The following is a 15159-nucleotide window of genomic DNA, read 5'->3' as shown; positions in this document are numbered from 1 at the left end:
TGTAATTATAATTTAGAAAAGAATGTTTTACAGCATCTATAAATTTTAAGTATGTTTTCATTGTTAATATATAGAACATTCTTTGAAGAATGCTGTGCATTTTATAAAGGTCTTAGCCTCTGGTTTGTAATTGCAAAGGTTCATAGGTTATAATTTTAATTGTTCTAGGTATTCATGTTCATGTTTGTCTTTTAAACTGCGTAATTGACTACTTTTTGAAATACCGACATGTCAAAGCTGGTTCATGCCGGTAACTTTAGAACGTTAATACAACTTGCTCCCAGCCTTCACGTGAGTACTGTTGTGATGAGACACATTAATAAATTGTAACACTACTCTTAGTTAAGACTGATGAATTTTGTATTGAATTCAGCTTAGAATATGTAGTAAGAAATGAATTTCTCAGTAACCCCAAAACAGTTGTACTTTTCTCCAGGCCCTCAGGTTGCAGGTTTCCTGAGCTTTTAGTGATATTATTACTGTTTAGATATAATAACCTATACATTTTCTAATGGAATGGTAGAAAATCTGGGACCTGAATCTTACCTCATTTATGATGTGATTTGGCAAAGTATTTTTTTTAATCTCTCTGTAGCTTGGATCCTTTCCATTTATTCATTCACCCATTTATTGCTTTTATTGTATCTATTAAAAACTGCATCAAGTTCTTCACTGAGCTCGAAAATTGAATAATATGTATTTACTAACAATAACCATAATATTGACACAATAAGGCAATTGTAAAATTAAAATGGAAATGGAGATGAAATCACTAAAAACAATGAAAACTTAGAGGTTTTAAAATCCAGTGAATATCCGTAAATTAGTTATAGTGAAATAGAACCTGGGAGCCAGAACACATTAAGCAGTTTGCCGTTGGTCGCTCTGTCCAACCTTTTAAAGTTCTGTGTTCTGTACTGTAAACGAAAAAGAGATCTCCAGACCATGTGATGGCCAAGTCATTGTATTTGATCATACAACTTTCACAGTGATGGCATTGCTTGTCACAGTAATAAGACCATTTTACTACAGACCTTACTGCCCGTGAGACAGTCTCCCTCACCCGGCCCACGCTTACCCTCTTCTTCTCAGTAGAACTATCCACTGTAGGCAGAGGTGGCTCATAGAAGTGTAAGTAGAGAAGGGAAATTCCACTTAGTCAGTATAGAATGAGTACAATTAGCTGTAGTATTTTAAAAATGACTTCTTCCATGCTTGGAGAGTAACAATGTTGACAGTGTTATTATCAAACACAAAGGCATGATGTATGAGAGGCAACACAGTTGAATGGAAAGAAAATTATGTACTGGGAGCTTTGAGACTTCTTGCCCCTACTTCAGAGTGATGTTGGGAACATGATTGTTTTGACACGGGAAGACCAGGAGGGTGGTCACAAAGGCATTGACCTGAACAAAGAATAACTAATGTGTATTTGTTATGTTTATCTTAGGAAACTGGGAAATGTTATTGAATAAAATGACTGGTTTCTCTGTGTGAAACATTGGTCTTCTGGTCTATAACCCACAAATCCACTGAGTAGATTAGGTTTATTTTATAATTTAAAAATGAATATTTGTAGACATTAATGGATTATGATTAAAATGTCCTGCCTGCATTTGCATAAGAGGAGGGATCATCTGTTACTCGATTTGGTCACTCTTGAAAAGCATGTGCGTTCCATCCAATACAGGGCAGAACAAAAGTCCTTAGAACACAAAGGTAATGTTGAATAAAGAAGTACAGGAAATTATACACCAGACCAAATTAGTTTTAAGGCTTCTGGACTTAAGAAGTTTCTTAAGTGTGGTGTCAGACCATTTTAGCAGTGTAGTCAAAACAGGGTATTGGGTAGGGGGAAAAAAACTAGATGTTCAATTTTCCAGAGATTTCCTGTGTTTATTATTATAAGACTATGATTTATTAAAACTGTCTTACTTCTTCAAGCAGACCAAGATTTCCTGTGTGCTACTGAGGCTAAGATATATGGGGTTTGTGCAAAGAGTCTGTGAATGAGACAGGGTTATAGTACCCAGGCTACAATGCTATTCATAGCTGGATAGAGCATTTTCACCCAGAATTGTCAGGAAGAGCTCTAGTCTCATTTTTTCTCATTACTGAAATTACAAATGTATTAGGTTTAAGAGGAGTTACTGCTCAAATTGAGTTTTGAGTTATAGTGTCTGAAACCACATTATTTACATTTTTATAGTAATCGATGGCATGTGTTGAAGAAATTGTACATTCTGTACCCGTCTTTTCTGCTACACTCTTGCATATGGAAAGTAATACCATCAGTTATGTCTCATCTAGCTAGTGGAGATGATAGGCAAATGCCTTCTGACGCTGCTTGCTTATTTTGAACTTAGGTGAATGTTGTTTTGGGCGATGGTGGTGGTATTGGGGCAAACAAAAACAAAAAATCCTCCAAAAATATTTTTAAAAATGATTCAGCGGACTACATTAGCAAGCAGGGAAAGATGAGGGTTATAAGTCCATGAGTTTAAGTCTATTTCCTGGGAGAATTTACAATGGTTTATTAATGAGAGAATTTATAAACACAGATAGACTCATATATTATGGATATACCAAGAACAAGACATTTCCAGACTGATCTCATTACTTTCTTAATAGTTTCTGTTTTGTTTTGTTTTATTTTGTTTTTTCCTGAGTGGTAAGGAAAAGGAATACTATAAGAAACCGTGAATATGTATTTCAGGAAGATCCTTAACTATCTGGATATTGTTAAGAGCATAGTAAGAAATTTCACCAAGGTTGGTAATTTCCAGACTCATAGTTATTTTTTATCCATGGAATTTTTTTCACCCTGGTTAAAACATTATTTAGAACCTCGGTGTGTGCTACAGACCGGAAACTACCTTAAAATGTTTGTATAGATCCCTCCCAAGGCCTGGGAGGCGCCCTAGCAACGTACTTACCTGGTCATGTATTTCAGTGAAAGTTACAAAAGTTAGATATTTTTGTGTTTTTCTTAAAGAAGCTTCCTCTCATATTGCAGTCATTTTAGATCCACATAACCTGCATTTGCTTCTAAATAAAAATAAAATGAATCTTCTTTATTGAAGCAGGAGTGGGAGCCTCAAATGCACTGATTTGCCTTCCTTGAGCAGAAGCCAGCAATAGCCTTCATGAATGAATCTGCTGTGATTCTGTCTTATTGATGTCTAGCAGCTCCTGAGAAGTTTTGGGACTACAGATTCCTGGGTCTTACAGAAGAGAATCAGAATCTGTACAGATCGGTCCAAGAAATCTGTATTTTTTCAGTACCTCAGATCTGATGGTGAATCTAGTTTGGGAGGCGCTGGTTTAGATAACTAAACCATGCGTTCCCACCCAAATTGTTTAGCTTGAGGGTGGGATCTTTCTAGGAGCTTTTCCCTTGATGTTGTGACATATGAAATCTTTAGCAATGACTAAGATAAAAGATAAAGACAATAGAAGATATAGGAGTTATATTTATCAAAGAGGTATTAGAGAATGTGCTTTACAGTCAGGTAGATTGGGTCCCATCCCAGCTCTCTGTCACTAGCTGGGTAATCCTCCTCATCCTTAACATCTCTAGTTATCTTCTACAAAAATCATTCCTCTCACTGGATTGTTAAAAACGTTTAAATGGATAATGCAAATAAGGAATTCAACACACACAGCCCTAACATATAGACTGACATAAAATAAATGTTTGTTTTTATCATTATCACCGTCATTGCTAATGGTAAAATCTTAGAAGAATTAGTAGATAAAAAGAATCATGGTTCAAGATGGGTTGAATTCAAAATAGAGTAAACGGCAAGAAAGAGAAATTTCAGTTCATTTAAACAACGATTTATTAAATACCTTTTATGCAAAGTCTTCAAGGAGCTAATAATTTAGTCGGGGAGAGAAGCACATAAAACAATAAATCATACAAAATGTGATGAGAGTGATGTTATATACACACATAGCTATGGAGATAATAGAGACCCATGAATCAAGCTGGTTGTTGAAAATGTCAGGAGTTTTTGAGCTGAATATTGGATGAAATAAATGAACTCGATGAAAAAGGGAGAAATGATTTTCAGGCAGATGTAATGGTACATGCAAAGGATCAGAGAGGCAAAGCAGCTTGACATAGTATTGCAAACATTTTGCTATGGCTAGAGGAAATTTGGGAGCACTTCAACAAGAACTAGATGAGCTATTAAGGAAAAACAGGATCCTGGAGTTCTCAAAACCTTCAAGGGCTTAGCTGGAAACTATTCTGAAATCTCAACAATGGGGAGAGGGAACAAGGTTCTTTTTTTTTTTTTTTTTTTTTAATTTTTTATTATGTTTTGTTAGTCACCATACAGTACATCCTTAGTTTTTGATGTAGTGTCCCATGATTCATTGTTTGCGTGTAACACCCAGCGCTCCATGCCGTATGTGCCTTCCTTAACACCCGTCACCGGCCCAGCCCAATCCCCCACCCCCTCCTCTCTGATACCCTCAGTTTGTTCCCAGAGTCCCTAGTCTCTCGTGGTTCATTTCCCCTTCTGTTTACCCCCCTTCCTTCTTCCCTTCCTTCTCCTACCGGTCTCATTGCTATTGCGTATGTTCCACAAATGAGTGAAACCATATGATAATTGTCTTTCTGTGCTTGACTTATTTCACTTAACATGATCTCCTCCAGTACCGTCCATGTTGCTGCAAATGTTCGGTAATCGAGGAGAACAGGGTTCTAGCCAAGGAATGAGTATCTGTGATACAGTGCTGTCCTCAGCTGTTTAGTGGTCATGGGTGTCTGATCTAAGGTGACACCAGTTTTCTGGAGTTGAATAAGTTGGGGTGGTGTGACCTAAACACAGCATTCTGAACAATGGTGATGCTCGTAGAAAGCAAAAGAAAAATCTTATTCCATTGGGTCTTTGTGAATTGAAGGAGAAACTCTTAAAATTTTGCTTCTTCGCTCTAGGATGGAGTTTCAGACTCCTCTAGACTGTGCATATAAATCAACCAAGGAACTTCTCCAACATGTACATTTACAGTTTATGCTCTCAGAAATTTTGATTCATTGGGGCTGCCATGAAATACATAAATTGGCATTTTATAAACCATCCCAGATAATTCTGACCCAGGCAGTCTTCAGATGTTGGTGTTTGAGAAGCACTTCTTAAAGTACACTGGACCTTGCAGTAAGTGCTACAGACCATGCCCATATTCCTGCTGGTGAGAATGGGTTTTCTAGGTGATTTCCAAACCTGTTTCTCAGTAAGTCTGTGTCTACATAGAGCATAGCTAACAAGAGGAAGGGTCTTAATTCTTTCAGTTGGATGTAATTAAAATAGAATTGAGGGCCCCACAGGATCATGGGTTGGCAATGACTTGCATATATACATTCAGAATGTCAAAGTAATTGTCCTTCTAGTCTTCACTTGTGCATCACATAGAAAATTGAAAGGGACCTAATTTGTATCCTACTATTGGAGTTTGAAAATTCACTTTCCTTATCTCTCCAGATGTCCTATACCCCACATATGTTTGAGTCTCTTGTTCTCTCAATGAGTTTTTTTCTTTATGCTTCTTAGGTTCTGTATATCTCTGTTTAGTCTCCTAATTCCATATCACAGTGGGTGCCTGGCTTGCGTGGGCAAAGATATGGGTCAGGTGAAGGAGGCATCCATGCTGACAATGACAAAGCTTTCTTTGAATGATGGTGGGGTCAGTGTTCTGACCCAACTTTTACTCTGTTTAGGATCTTTTTCGTTTCCATGAAACATCAGTGTTAATCATGCTACCCAAAGAACCCATCCTATTATAATCTATTCCCCTTCTTCTCCTCTTGGTAAATTTACTTCCTGTTTGATCCTTCTGAAATGCTGTCAAGTTTATCCTTGTTGCCTCTGTCAAGGTCCCTTATCACAAACATTTGAACTAGGGAATATGTAGTTTTCCAATGAACAAACATTAGGTGTGTATGGCTCAATTGCCTTCCTCTTCAAGGATTGTGATTTTGGTCAAGTGCAAAGTATGATCTGGTGACTGAGGTCATTCAGTATTGAGAGTAGTTGGCCAGCATGTAGGGCTCATAAGTCTAAATGAAGTAATTGTGCTATTGCTAACTGATGATATTTGGACCATTCAGGGCCATCTTTCTCATTCTGAGATCTGGGAACCACTAGGGGACATAGGCTAACCACTTGTAGGGAACTTCTGAATTTGAAGGTATCAGTTGAAGGATCCTCATTAAGAAAAAAGAGTGTGTAATGTCAAGTGTAAAATTAGGTAGTAAAATTAACTCAATTAATTTTGAATGAGCAAAAAACCTCATGAAATTGTAAAGCTTTAGAAGTTATCAAGTATCAAATTTACCTCAAAATTAAGGAAAAGTATTTTAAAAATTAAGTGTCTGAGGTTACATCATAATACTTTTTTTTTTTTTAATGGGAAGGAAACTTAACATGAGATCTACCCCTTAAATTTTTCAGGGTACCATACAGTATTGCTAAATATAGGCAGAATGTTGTACATCACATTCAGAACTTAACCATCTTGCATAACTAAAACTGTATCCATTGAATAACAACTCCCCCTTTCTCTTTCCCCTCAGCCCCTCGTTGTACTCTGTGCTTCTATGTATTTGACTATATTATAGATATCTCATGTAAGTCGAATTATGCAGTATTTATTCTACAATTGGGTTATTTCATTTAGCATAAGTACTCAAGGTTCATCTGTGTTGTTGCATTTGGCAGAATTTGCTTTTTTTTTTTATATATATATTTCGTTGTTGGTTTATGCCACATTTTTTTATCCATTCATTCATCCATGGAGATTTAGATTATTTCCACATCTTGGATATTGTGAATAATGCTGCTCTGATTTGGGAACGAAGATACTTGTTTGAGATTCTGATTTTAATTCTTATGGATAAATATCTAGAGGTAGGATTGCTAGAACATACACTATTTCTGTTTTTAATTTTTTTGTGGCACTTTCACACTGTTTTCCATAGTGGCTATGACATTTTACATTTTCACCAGCAGTGTGCGAGAGTTCCATTTACTCCACATCCTTCCTTGCTGACACTTGTTATCTTCTGTGTTTTTCATACTGGCCATGCTAAGAGGTGTAAAGTAATTATCTTATTGTAGTTTTGATTTGGGTTTCCTGATATTGAGCATGTCTTCGTATATCTGTTGGCCATTTGTATGTCTTATTTGGAAATAGTTCTATTCAAATTCTTTGCCCATTTTTTAATTGAGTTATTTTTGCTATAAGGGTAGCAGCATGCCTTCTATATTTTGAATATTAATCTTTTCTCTGATACATGGTTTGCAAATATTTTCTCTCAGTTTGTAAGTTGCCTTTCCACTCCCCTGTTTTCTTTGCTGTGCAAAAGCTTTTTGGTTTTGTGTAATCCCACTTGTTTGTTTTTGCTTTTGTTGGCTGTCTTTTTGGTGTCATTTACGATAAGTCATTGCCAAGATTAGTGCTAAGAAGCTTTTTTCTCCCCCCTCCCTGAGGAGTTTTACGGTTCCAAATCTTAGATTTTAGTCCATTTTGGGTTCATATTTGTGTATGGTATAAGATCATGATCCAATTTCATTCTTTTACATGTTGGTATCTAGTTTTTCCAGCACCATTTATTGAAGCGATTGTCTTTTCACTGTTGTGAATTTTTGGCATTCTTGTCAAAGATCAATTGAACGTATATGCATCAGTTTATTTCTGGGCTCTCTATTCTGTTCCATTAGTTTATATGTCTGTCTTCCATGCTGTTTTAGTTACTGTAGCTTTGAAATATATTTTGAAATCAGGAAGTATAATATATCCAGCTTTATTCTTCTTTCTCAAGATTAATTTGGCTATTTGGGCTTCTTTGTGGTTTCATATAAATGTTAGAATTTTTTTTTTCAGTAAAAAAATGGCATTGAAATTTTGCTAGGGATTGCATCTTTAATTTATAGATCACTTGGTGTAGTGTGGACATTTTCACAGCACTAAGTCTTGGAATCCATGAACACGGGATGTCTTTCTGTTTGTTTCTAGCTTCTTTAATTTCTTTCATTAATGTTTTATAGTTTTCATGCATAGTTCTTCCACCTCCTTGGTTAACTTAGGTCTTACATATTTTATTCTTTTTGATATTATTGTAAATGAGATTTTCTTCTTAATTTCCTCTTTGGATGGTTTGTTGTTAGTGTATAGAAATGAAATTGATTTTTAAACAATTTTTATTTAAGTTCAATTTACTTAAAATATTATATTAAGTATATTATTAGTTTAAGTATATTATTTATTTAAAGTATATTATTTATTTTAAGTATATTATTAGTTTCAGGGGTAGAATTTAGTGATTCATCAGTTGCATATAACACCCAGTGCTCATGACATCAAGTGCCCTCCTTAATGCCCATCATCCAATTACCCCATCCCCCAACCAACCTCCCCTCCAGCAACCCTCAGTTTGTTTCCGTAGTTAAGAGTCTCTTATGGTTTGCCTCCCTCTCTGGTTTTATCTTATTTTAATTTTTCTTCCCTTCCTCTATGTTGATTTTTTTTCCCCTTAAATTTGACATGGGAGTGAAATCATATGGTATTTGTCTTTCTCTGACTAATTTTCTTAGCATAATACCCTCTGGTTTCATCCACGTTGTGGCAAATGACAAGGTTTCATTCTTTTTGATGGCTGAGTAATATTCCATGTGTGTGTTTGTGTGTACACCACATCTTCTTTATCAATTCATCTGTCAGTGGACATGTGGGCTCTTTCCGTGGTTTGGCTATTTTGGACATTACTGCTACAAACATAGGGGGTCATGTGCCCCTTCAAATCACTATGTTTGTGTCCTTTGGGTAAATACCTAGTAATTCAATTGCTGGATCATAGGGTAGCTCTATTTTTAACATCTTGAGGAACCTCCGTATTGTTTTCAAGAGTAGCTGCACCAGTTTACATTCTCACCAACAGTGTAAGAGGGTTCCCCTTTCTCCACATCCTCACCAACATCTGCTGTTTCCTGACCTGTTAATTTTAGCCATTCTGACTGATGTGAGGTGGATCTCATTGTGGTTTTGATTTTTATTTCCCTGATGCTGAGTGATGTTGAGTTTTTCATATGTCTGTTGGCTATTTGTCTTTTGTGGAGAAATGACTGTTCATGTCTTCTCCCCATTTCTTGACCTCATTATTTGTTTTTGTGGGTATTGAGTTTGATAAGTTCTTTGTAGATTTTGGATACTAGCCCTTTATCTGATAAGTCATTTGCAAATATCTTTTTCCATTCTGCAGGTTGTCTTTTATTTTTGTTGACTCTTTCCTTTGCTGTGAAAAAACTTTTTATCCTGATGAAGTCCCAACAGTTCATTTTTGCTTGTGTTTCCCTTGCCTTTGGAGATGTGTCTAGTAAGGAGTTGCTGTGTCCGAGGTCACAGAGGTTGCTGCCTGTGTTCTCCTCTAGGATTTTGATGGATTCCTGCCTCACATTGAGGTCTTTCATCCATTTTGAGTTCATTTTTGTGTATGGTGTAAGAAAGTGGTCCAATTTCATTCTTCTGCATGTGGCTGTCCAATTTTCCCAACACCATTTGTTGAAGAGACTGTCATTTTTCCATTATATATTCTTTCCTGCTTTGTCGAAGATTAATTGGCCATAGAGTTAAGGGTCCATTTCTGGGTTGTCTATTCTGTTCCACTGATGTTCGTGTCTGTTTTTGTGCAACTGATTTTTGTATGCTGATTTTGTATCCTGTAGCTTTACTGAATTTTTAAATTCTAAGAGGTTTGTTTTGGTTTTGTTTATGTGGAGTCTTAGAGTTTTCTACATTTAAGGTCATGTTATCTGTGGAGTACCTAGGTGGTTCATTCAGTTAAACATCTGACTTGATTTCGGCTTAGGTCATGATGTCAGGGTCATGAGATCAAGCCCCATGTCTGGCTCTGCACCCAGCTCAGAGTCTGCTTGAGATTTTCTCTTTCTTTCTATCCCTCCCCCTGCTCGCTCACATGCTCTTTCTCTCTCTCTCTCTCTCTCTCAAATATATAAATAAAGAAATAACATCTTAAAAAAAAGATCATGTCATCTGTGAACAGAGATAGTTTTACTTCTTCCTTTCCTTTGCATGCCTTTATCTTTCTTGCCTTATTGGCTTTGGCTGGGACCTCTAATTCTGTGTTGAATAGAAATGGAAAGAGTGGGTATCCTCTTTTATTCTTGATCTCAGAAGAAACGTTCTTCACTGTTGAGTACAATGATAGCGGTGGGCTTCTTATGACAAGGTAATTTTATTCTATTTCTAAAGTTTTATTTGAGAGTTTTTATGAAACTGTTGAATTTTGTCAAAGGCTTTTTGATTAAGCATTTTTGGGGGTCAAATTTTGACAAATATTGAGATGATCATGTGGCTTTTATCCTTGATTCTGTCATTGTAGTGTATCACATTAATTTCTTTGTGCATGTTGAATCTTTCTTGCATCCCAGGGATAAATCCCACTTGGCCATCGTGTATGATCCTTTACACATCCTTTTCGGTTTGCTAGTATTTTGTGAAGGATTGTTTCCTCTGTGTTCATTAGGAATATTGCCCTGTAGTTTTCTTTTCTTGTAGTGTCTTGTCTCATTCTGGTATGAAAGTCTTTTAAGACCAGCTCCTACTGCATAGTCTTACAAAATGAGTTTGGAAGTATTCCTTCTTGAATTTTTTGGAAGAATTGGAAGAAGGATTGGCATTAAGCTTTCTTTAAATGTTTGATAGAACTCATCTAGTCCTATACTTTCCTTTGTTCAGTTTTACTGATTCAGTCTCATTGCTAGTTGTAGATCTGTTGTGATTTTCCATTTCTTCATTTTTTTCTATATTTTTTGACTGCATGTTCTTAGTTTGGCTCTTTCTCGCAATAGCACTTTATATAATATTTTCTGTGGAGAAGCTAGAAAGATAATTCAGTCTTTTCTCTTGTGGTGTTAAGGTTTTGTTTTTTGTTTTGTTTTTGGTAGGTTAGCAGAATGTATCTCAGTTTAGTAATACATTTTTGGTAATGTTTTGTTACATTGTATCTAACACTTTGTGATGTGTAACCTTATAAACGGATATACTATTTCAGAAGAATTACTATAGTTTTGTGCCCTTCACAATGAAGAATTTTGATATATATACTATACTGTGATTTTGTAAAAGATAAAAATGATGTACTTGTAATTTTATATACTGCCTATTGCATTTATTTCTGATAAGAAAGAACTTCCATTTAATTTGACATTGATGAAAATTTATTCATTCACTTGTAATTCTACACATAAAATGTTTAGCAGAATTTTCTATAGACTAGCTTCTTGTTCTATACGTTTTGAAACCTGTTTCTCCTCAAATATTTACATATTTCTGGTGCCAGGTATTGTAGGACATGGTGAATATGGACTTTTTGCCTAACTCTAGAGTAACAGTTTTAATAGGAGGTATAACCGAATACTATATGTTTTATAATGTATTTTATGTATTTTAAATATATGAGAATATTTATACCAGTATTCTTGAAGAGCACAACAATCATGAGCTCTCCCTAGTGGCAAAGTTTGTGCCTGAATTCATACATAAAGAAATATAATATAGCAATGTAAAAGAACCAAGTGGTGTTCCAGTCTTTATGTGCATTACTTGAAGACCATTACAGGAGACCCACTGTATAGATGAAAGCAACATTTTGTAAAATTGCCCTTTTGTCTTCTCTTCTTATGTTTGTTCACTGCTCCAGAGCAGTAAAAGCATCTTGCCACCAAGACATCTCTCTCACACCCCATCCTGTTTTCCTCCAAATTTATTGCTATTTTGATTATTTACATTTTCTGTCTATCTTGTCTTCTTTTTCCTAGGACTTCTCAGTTTCCCTCTTAATATACCATGAGAAGAAATCAGGTGCAGCAGTCTTGCCAGAGTGAAAGGGAGGAAACAATTTGAGTTCTTTAGTAGGTGATTGGAGTGAAGGAAGGGACAATGGGTAATCCTCATCCATTGATGGTGCTTGACTTGGTCATATTGGCTGTACCAGGGCAGAGAGAAAAGGAGTTAAAGTAGAGTTCCATATTTAGGTTATAAGATCCAGTTGTAAGAGGTGGTCAAGAAGTATAATTTGGCAGATACCACTTTGCAGATAGCACTGTAAAGATGGAGTTTCTAACTGTTTTTTCCCTCACATTAATTTTAGATTCTACTCTAAACACTTTTGCCATTTAAGAACACAATGCTAAGTTGCATTCTTAATATTTCCACCCCATAACACAGTACAATCTCCTCACCTTCAACAGAGCCACAGAGATGCATTGAACAATTTCCATGGTGATACAAAACAATTAAACTCCTCTTATGTATTTCGCAGCCTTGTTAGTGACGAAACTCTTACTGTGTTAAAATAATAAATGTAGCAATTTTATATGTCATCAGTGTATGTGAGACTTCCATAAAAAATTTTGTAATGCAGCCTGGAACTTAAAGGCCTATACCATGTGTTATCTTTGTGATTGCATTTGTTCTGGGAAAAGGAAAAAATGTTAATCAGTGTTAAGTGAATAGGAGTCAGTTCTTATAAAAAAAAATAGAATAGAACCTTACTTTTTGGGCACTTTTATCTAAAATTAATTATAAATATTTCACTTTATTGAACATCTCAGACAACATATGTTCTGTGGGAACAGAACAGAATTTACTTAGTGAATATTCTGTTTTCTCTATCAACTGTTACTTGGAAGAGATCAAGAGTAATAGATATTTTTACTTTCCTTTCATTGGACTTGAAAATGAAAGAATTGTGTGGTTTTTTAAAAAAAGATTCAATTAAATATTTATCCCCATAATTATCTGAAGAATTTTAATAAAAAAGTATGTTTTAAGTTTAAGCTTATTAAACCTTTTCTTTTTAGTGCATAGAAAGTTCACTTTATCATAGAAAATATATCTGTACATATATGTGAATAGTCTTGTTCTATGAATATTTTTGAATAGTTCCAAGTTCTATGAATAGTTTTGCTTCATTAAACCCTTATGAATAATATCCTCTGTTAAAAAACAGGCCCCTCAGTTATTTACATTTAGCCTAGACAAAGTGTAGCTTAAATATTTGTCTCATTATTCTAGTTTAGTTTATGAAGAAAAATTCTTTATCTGTGCTCCATAAAACTCCAGATCACATGACATTTGTACTTTGTGGTTTGGTATGTATACACATATACACACATCTCTTTCCCTGCTGGTCTGCATATTCTTTGCGTATGAACTGTGTTGCTTCATTTTTCTATGCCAAGTTAAATATGTAATAAGTATGTAAATTGAATCAGTATTCAAATATTGAAATGAATTTTAAAAATTATTTTTAAGGTCTTAGGACATTTTTAAATTTGGTATCCCATCAATGTAAATTTAATTGTGTACAAAATATAATTGAAACTTCTAATGTTCCTTCTCTCATTTAGTTTATGAGAAACCCTTTGTCATTGTTTATGACTTGTGCATTATCTTGAAATCCCAATAAACTCAGGAAGTTTGGATGAGGACACTATGTATTTAGGAGAGATTATAGTATTCAAATAATGACAAAATATTAGTAACTGTCTAAATATATATAATGCAGGGTGTCTAAATTTACCCCATGACAGTAGCAAATAAAATCTCTAAACTACATGACTGTTACGCTCTAATCTTTATGACCTTTTGTACATCTTTAATACCCTTGCAAAGTGTTACATAAATATTGTTATTTGAATCCATATATAAATGTGGATTCCTAAGAAATTGATTAACCATGGCATAGACGGTATTGTTGGCCAGATAAACATAGGTATTGCCATTTCCAGACTATAGCCAGATGATAGCAAAGTATATTATCAACCAAATTATGGGGATTTTTATGATCTTAAATGAAAAGTCACAGCAAAATCTTTAAAATATGTTAAATCAAACCAGATATAGAAAAGTTTCATTAAAATGTCAAAATCTTGCTGTAAAGGCATCATTCCATTATTGTTTGAATAATAGTTTAAACTTTAGACATTAAAATAACATCAAGATTGAAGTATAGCATAAGCTTCCTAAGAGTAAAAATAATAATAATAATAATAATAATAATAATAATAAGGCAAGAACTTTATACCTTTAATTGAAACTTGTTTTATTCATTGTAATAAAATTATATCCTATCAGGATTTTCTAAAGCTCTTCACATAACTGTCTTTATTGACGAAATTAAGCCAGAACGCTACTACTTATTAAATGACCTCATTATACTGTGACTGTTTTGAAAAAGTACTGATTTGTTGGAATTAAATTAATGTATTTATCATAATTTTACTAACGTATCTTAGTGATTATCAAAGTTTAGCTTTCATGACCTGGGAATTTGGTTATTATCATTTCTATTCATTTTTTATTTTTACTGATTGAAACATCTGTTAAATCATTATTTCATTCATTCACATTTTTGTTAATTTACATGTGGAATGAAATAATAGCATACAGGTCAATATGACCTATATTTCTTAAAGATTAAAATTTGTTTTGTGCCCTTCATGCTGTTTTTTGATGCACATTTTAACCAAACCTATAAACTGGTTAGAGAAGCACTTTATTAATTTGTTATCAGAATGTTTTTTTTTTTATAATGATTTTTTATTTTATTATGTTAGTCACCATACAGTACATCCCCGGTTTCCGATGTAAAGTTCGATGATTCATTAGTTGTGTATAACACCCAGTGCACCATGCCATACATGCCCTCCTTACTACCCATCACCGGCCTATCCCATTCCCCCACCCCCCTCCCCTCTGAGGCCCTCAGTTTGTTTCTCATATTTCTAATAAATACTTATTTCTAATATTTCTGATGTTTTTAATAAATGTTTAAACATGCTGTGTGTAGTTAGACATAAGTATTAGTAATATTGATTAACATTACTGTCCAATAAGACTGTTGTTTTAGATTTCATTAGTGCCCTAAAACTAGTAGTAACTTTGCTTGAAATTAGGAGTGGTATTCTAATTTTTTTTAATTATAATTTGTGTGTACATGTTTGCATGTACATTTGTGTGTGTATGAGAAAGAGACACAGAAAGGCAGACCTCACACTCCAGCATCAGACAGAAAGGCTAAATTCATAGATATGTAATGAAAGACTGTGTTGAAATATGCAGAAATGC

The 15159-nt window shown here is 34.5% G+C and overlaps 1 protein-coding gene across 6 annotated transcripts in view; it reads left to right on the top strand.

Moving 5' to 3' along the window:
* Positions 1 to 15159, top strand: part of HMGCLL1 (3-hydroxymethyl-3-methylglutaryl-CoA lyase like 1) — a 187575-nt gene that overhangs the window by 59205 nt on the left and 113211 nt on the right. Inside the window, exon 1 of one of the 6 annotated variants that reach the window (XM_048219699.2) lies at positions 169 to 291. The exons of the other annotated variants lie outside the window; for them this stretch is intronic. Coding sequence (XP_048075656.1) covers positions 229 to 291 — 63 coding nt within the window. The 5' untranslated portion in view covers positions 169 to 228. Of the gene's footprint in view, positions 1 to 168; positions 292 to 15159 lie in introns of those variants that run through there. 6 annotated transcript variants of the gene reach the window in all.

The sequence above is a fragment of the Ursus arctos genome, unplaced genomic scaffold (genome assembly GCF_023065955.2).
Source record: "Ursus arctos isolate Adak ecotype North America unplaced genomic scaffold, UrsArc2.0 scaffold_29, whole genome shotgun sequence".
NCBI classification, from domain to species: domain Eukaryota; kingdom Metazoa; phylum Chordata; class Mammalia; order Carnivora; family Ursidae; genus Ursus; species Ursus arctos.
This window is presented reverse-complemented; position numbering and strand designations above follow the sequence as displayed.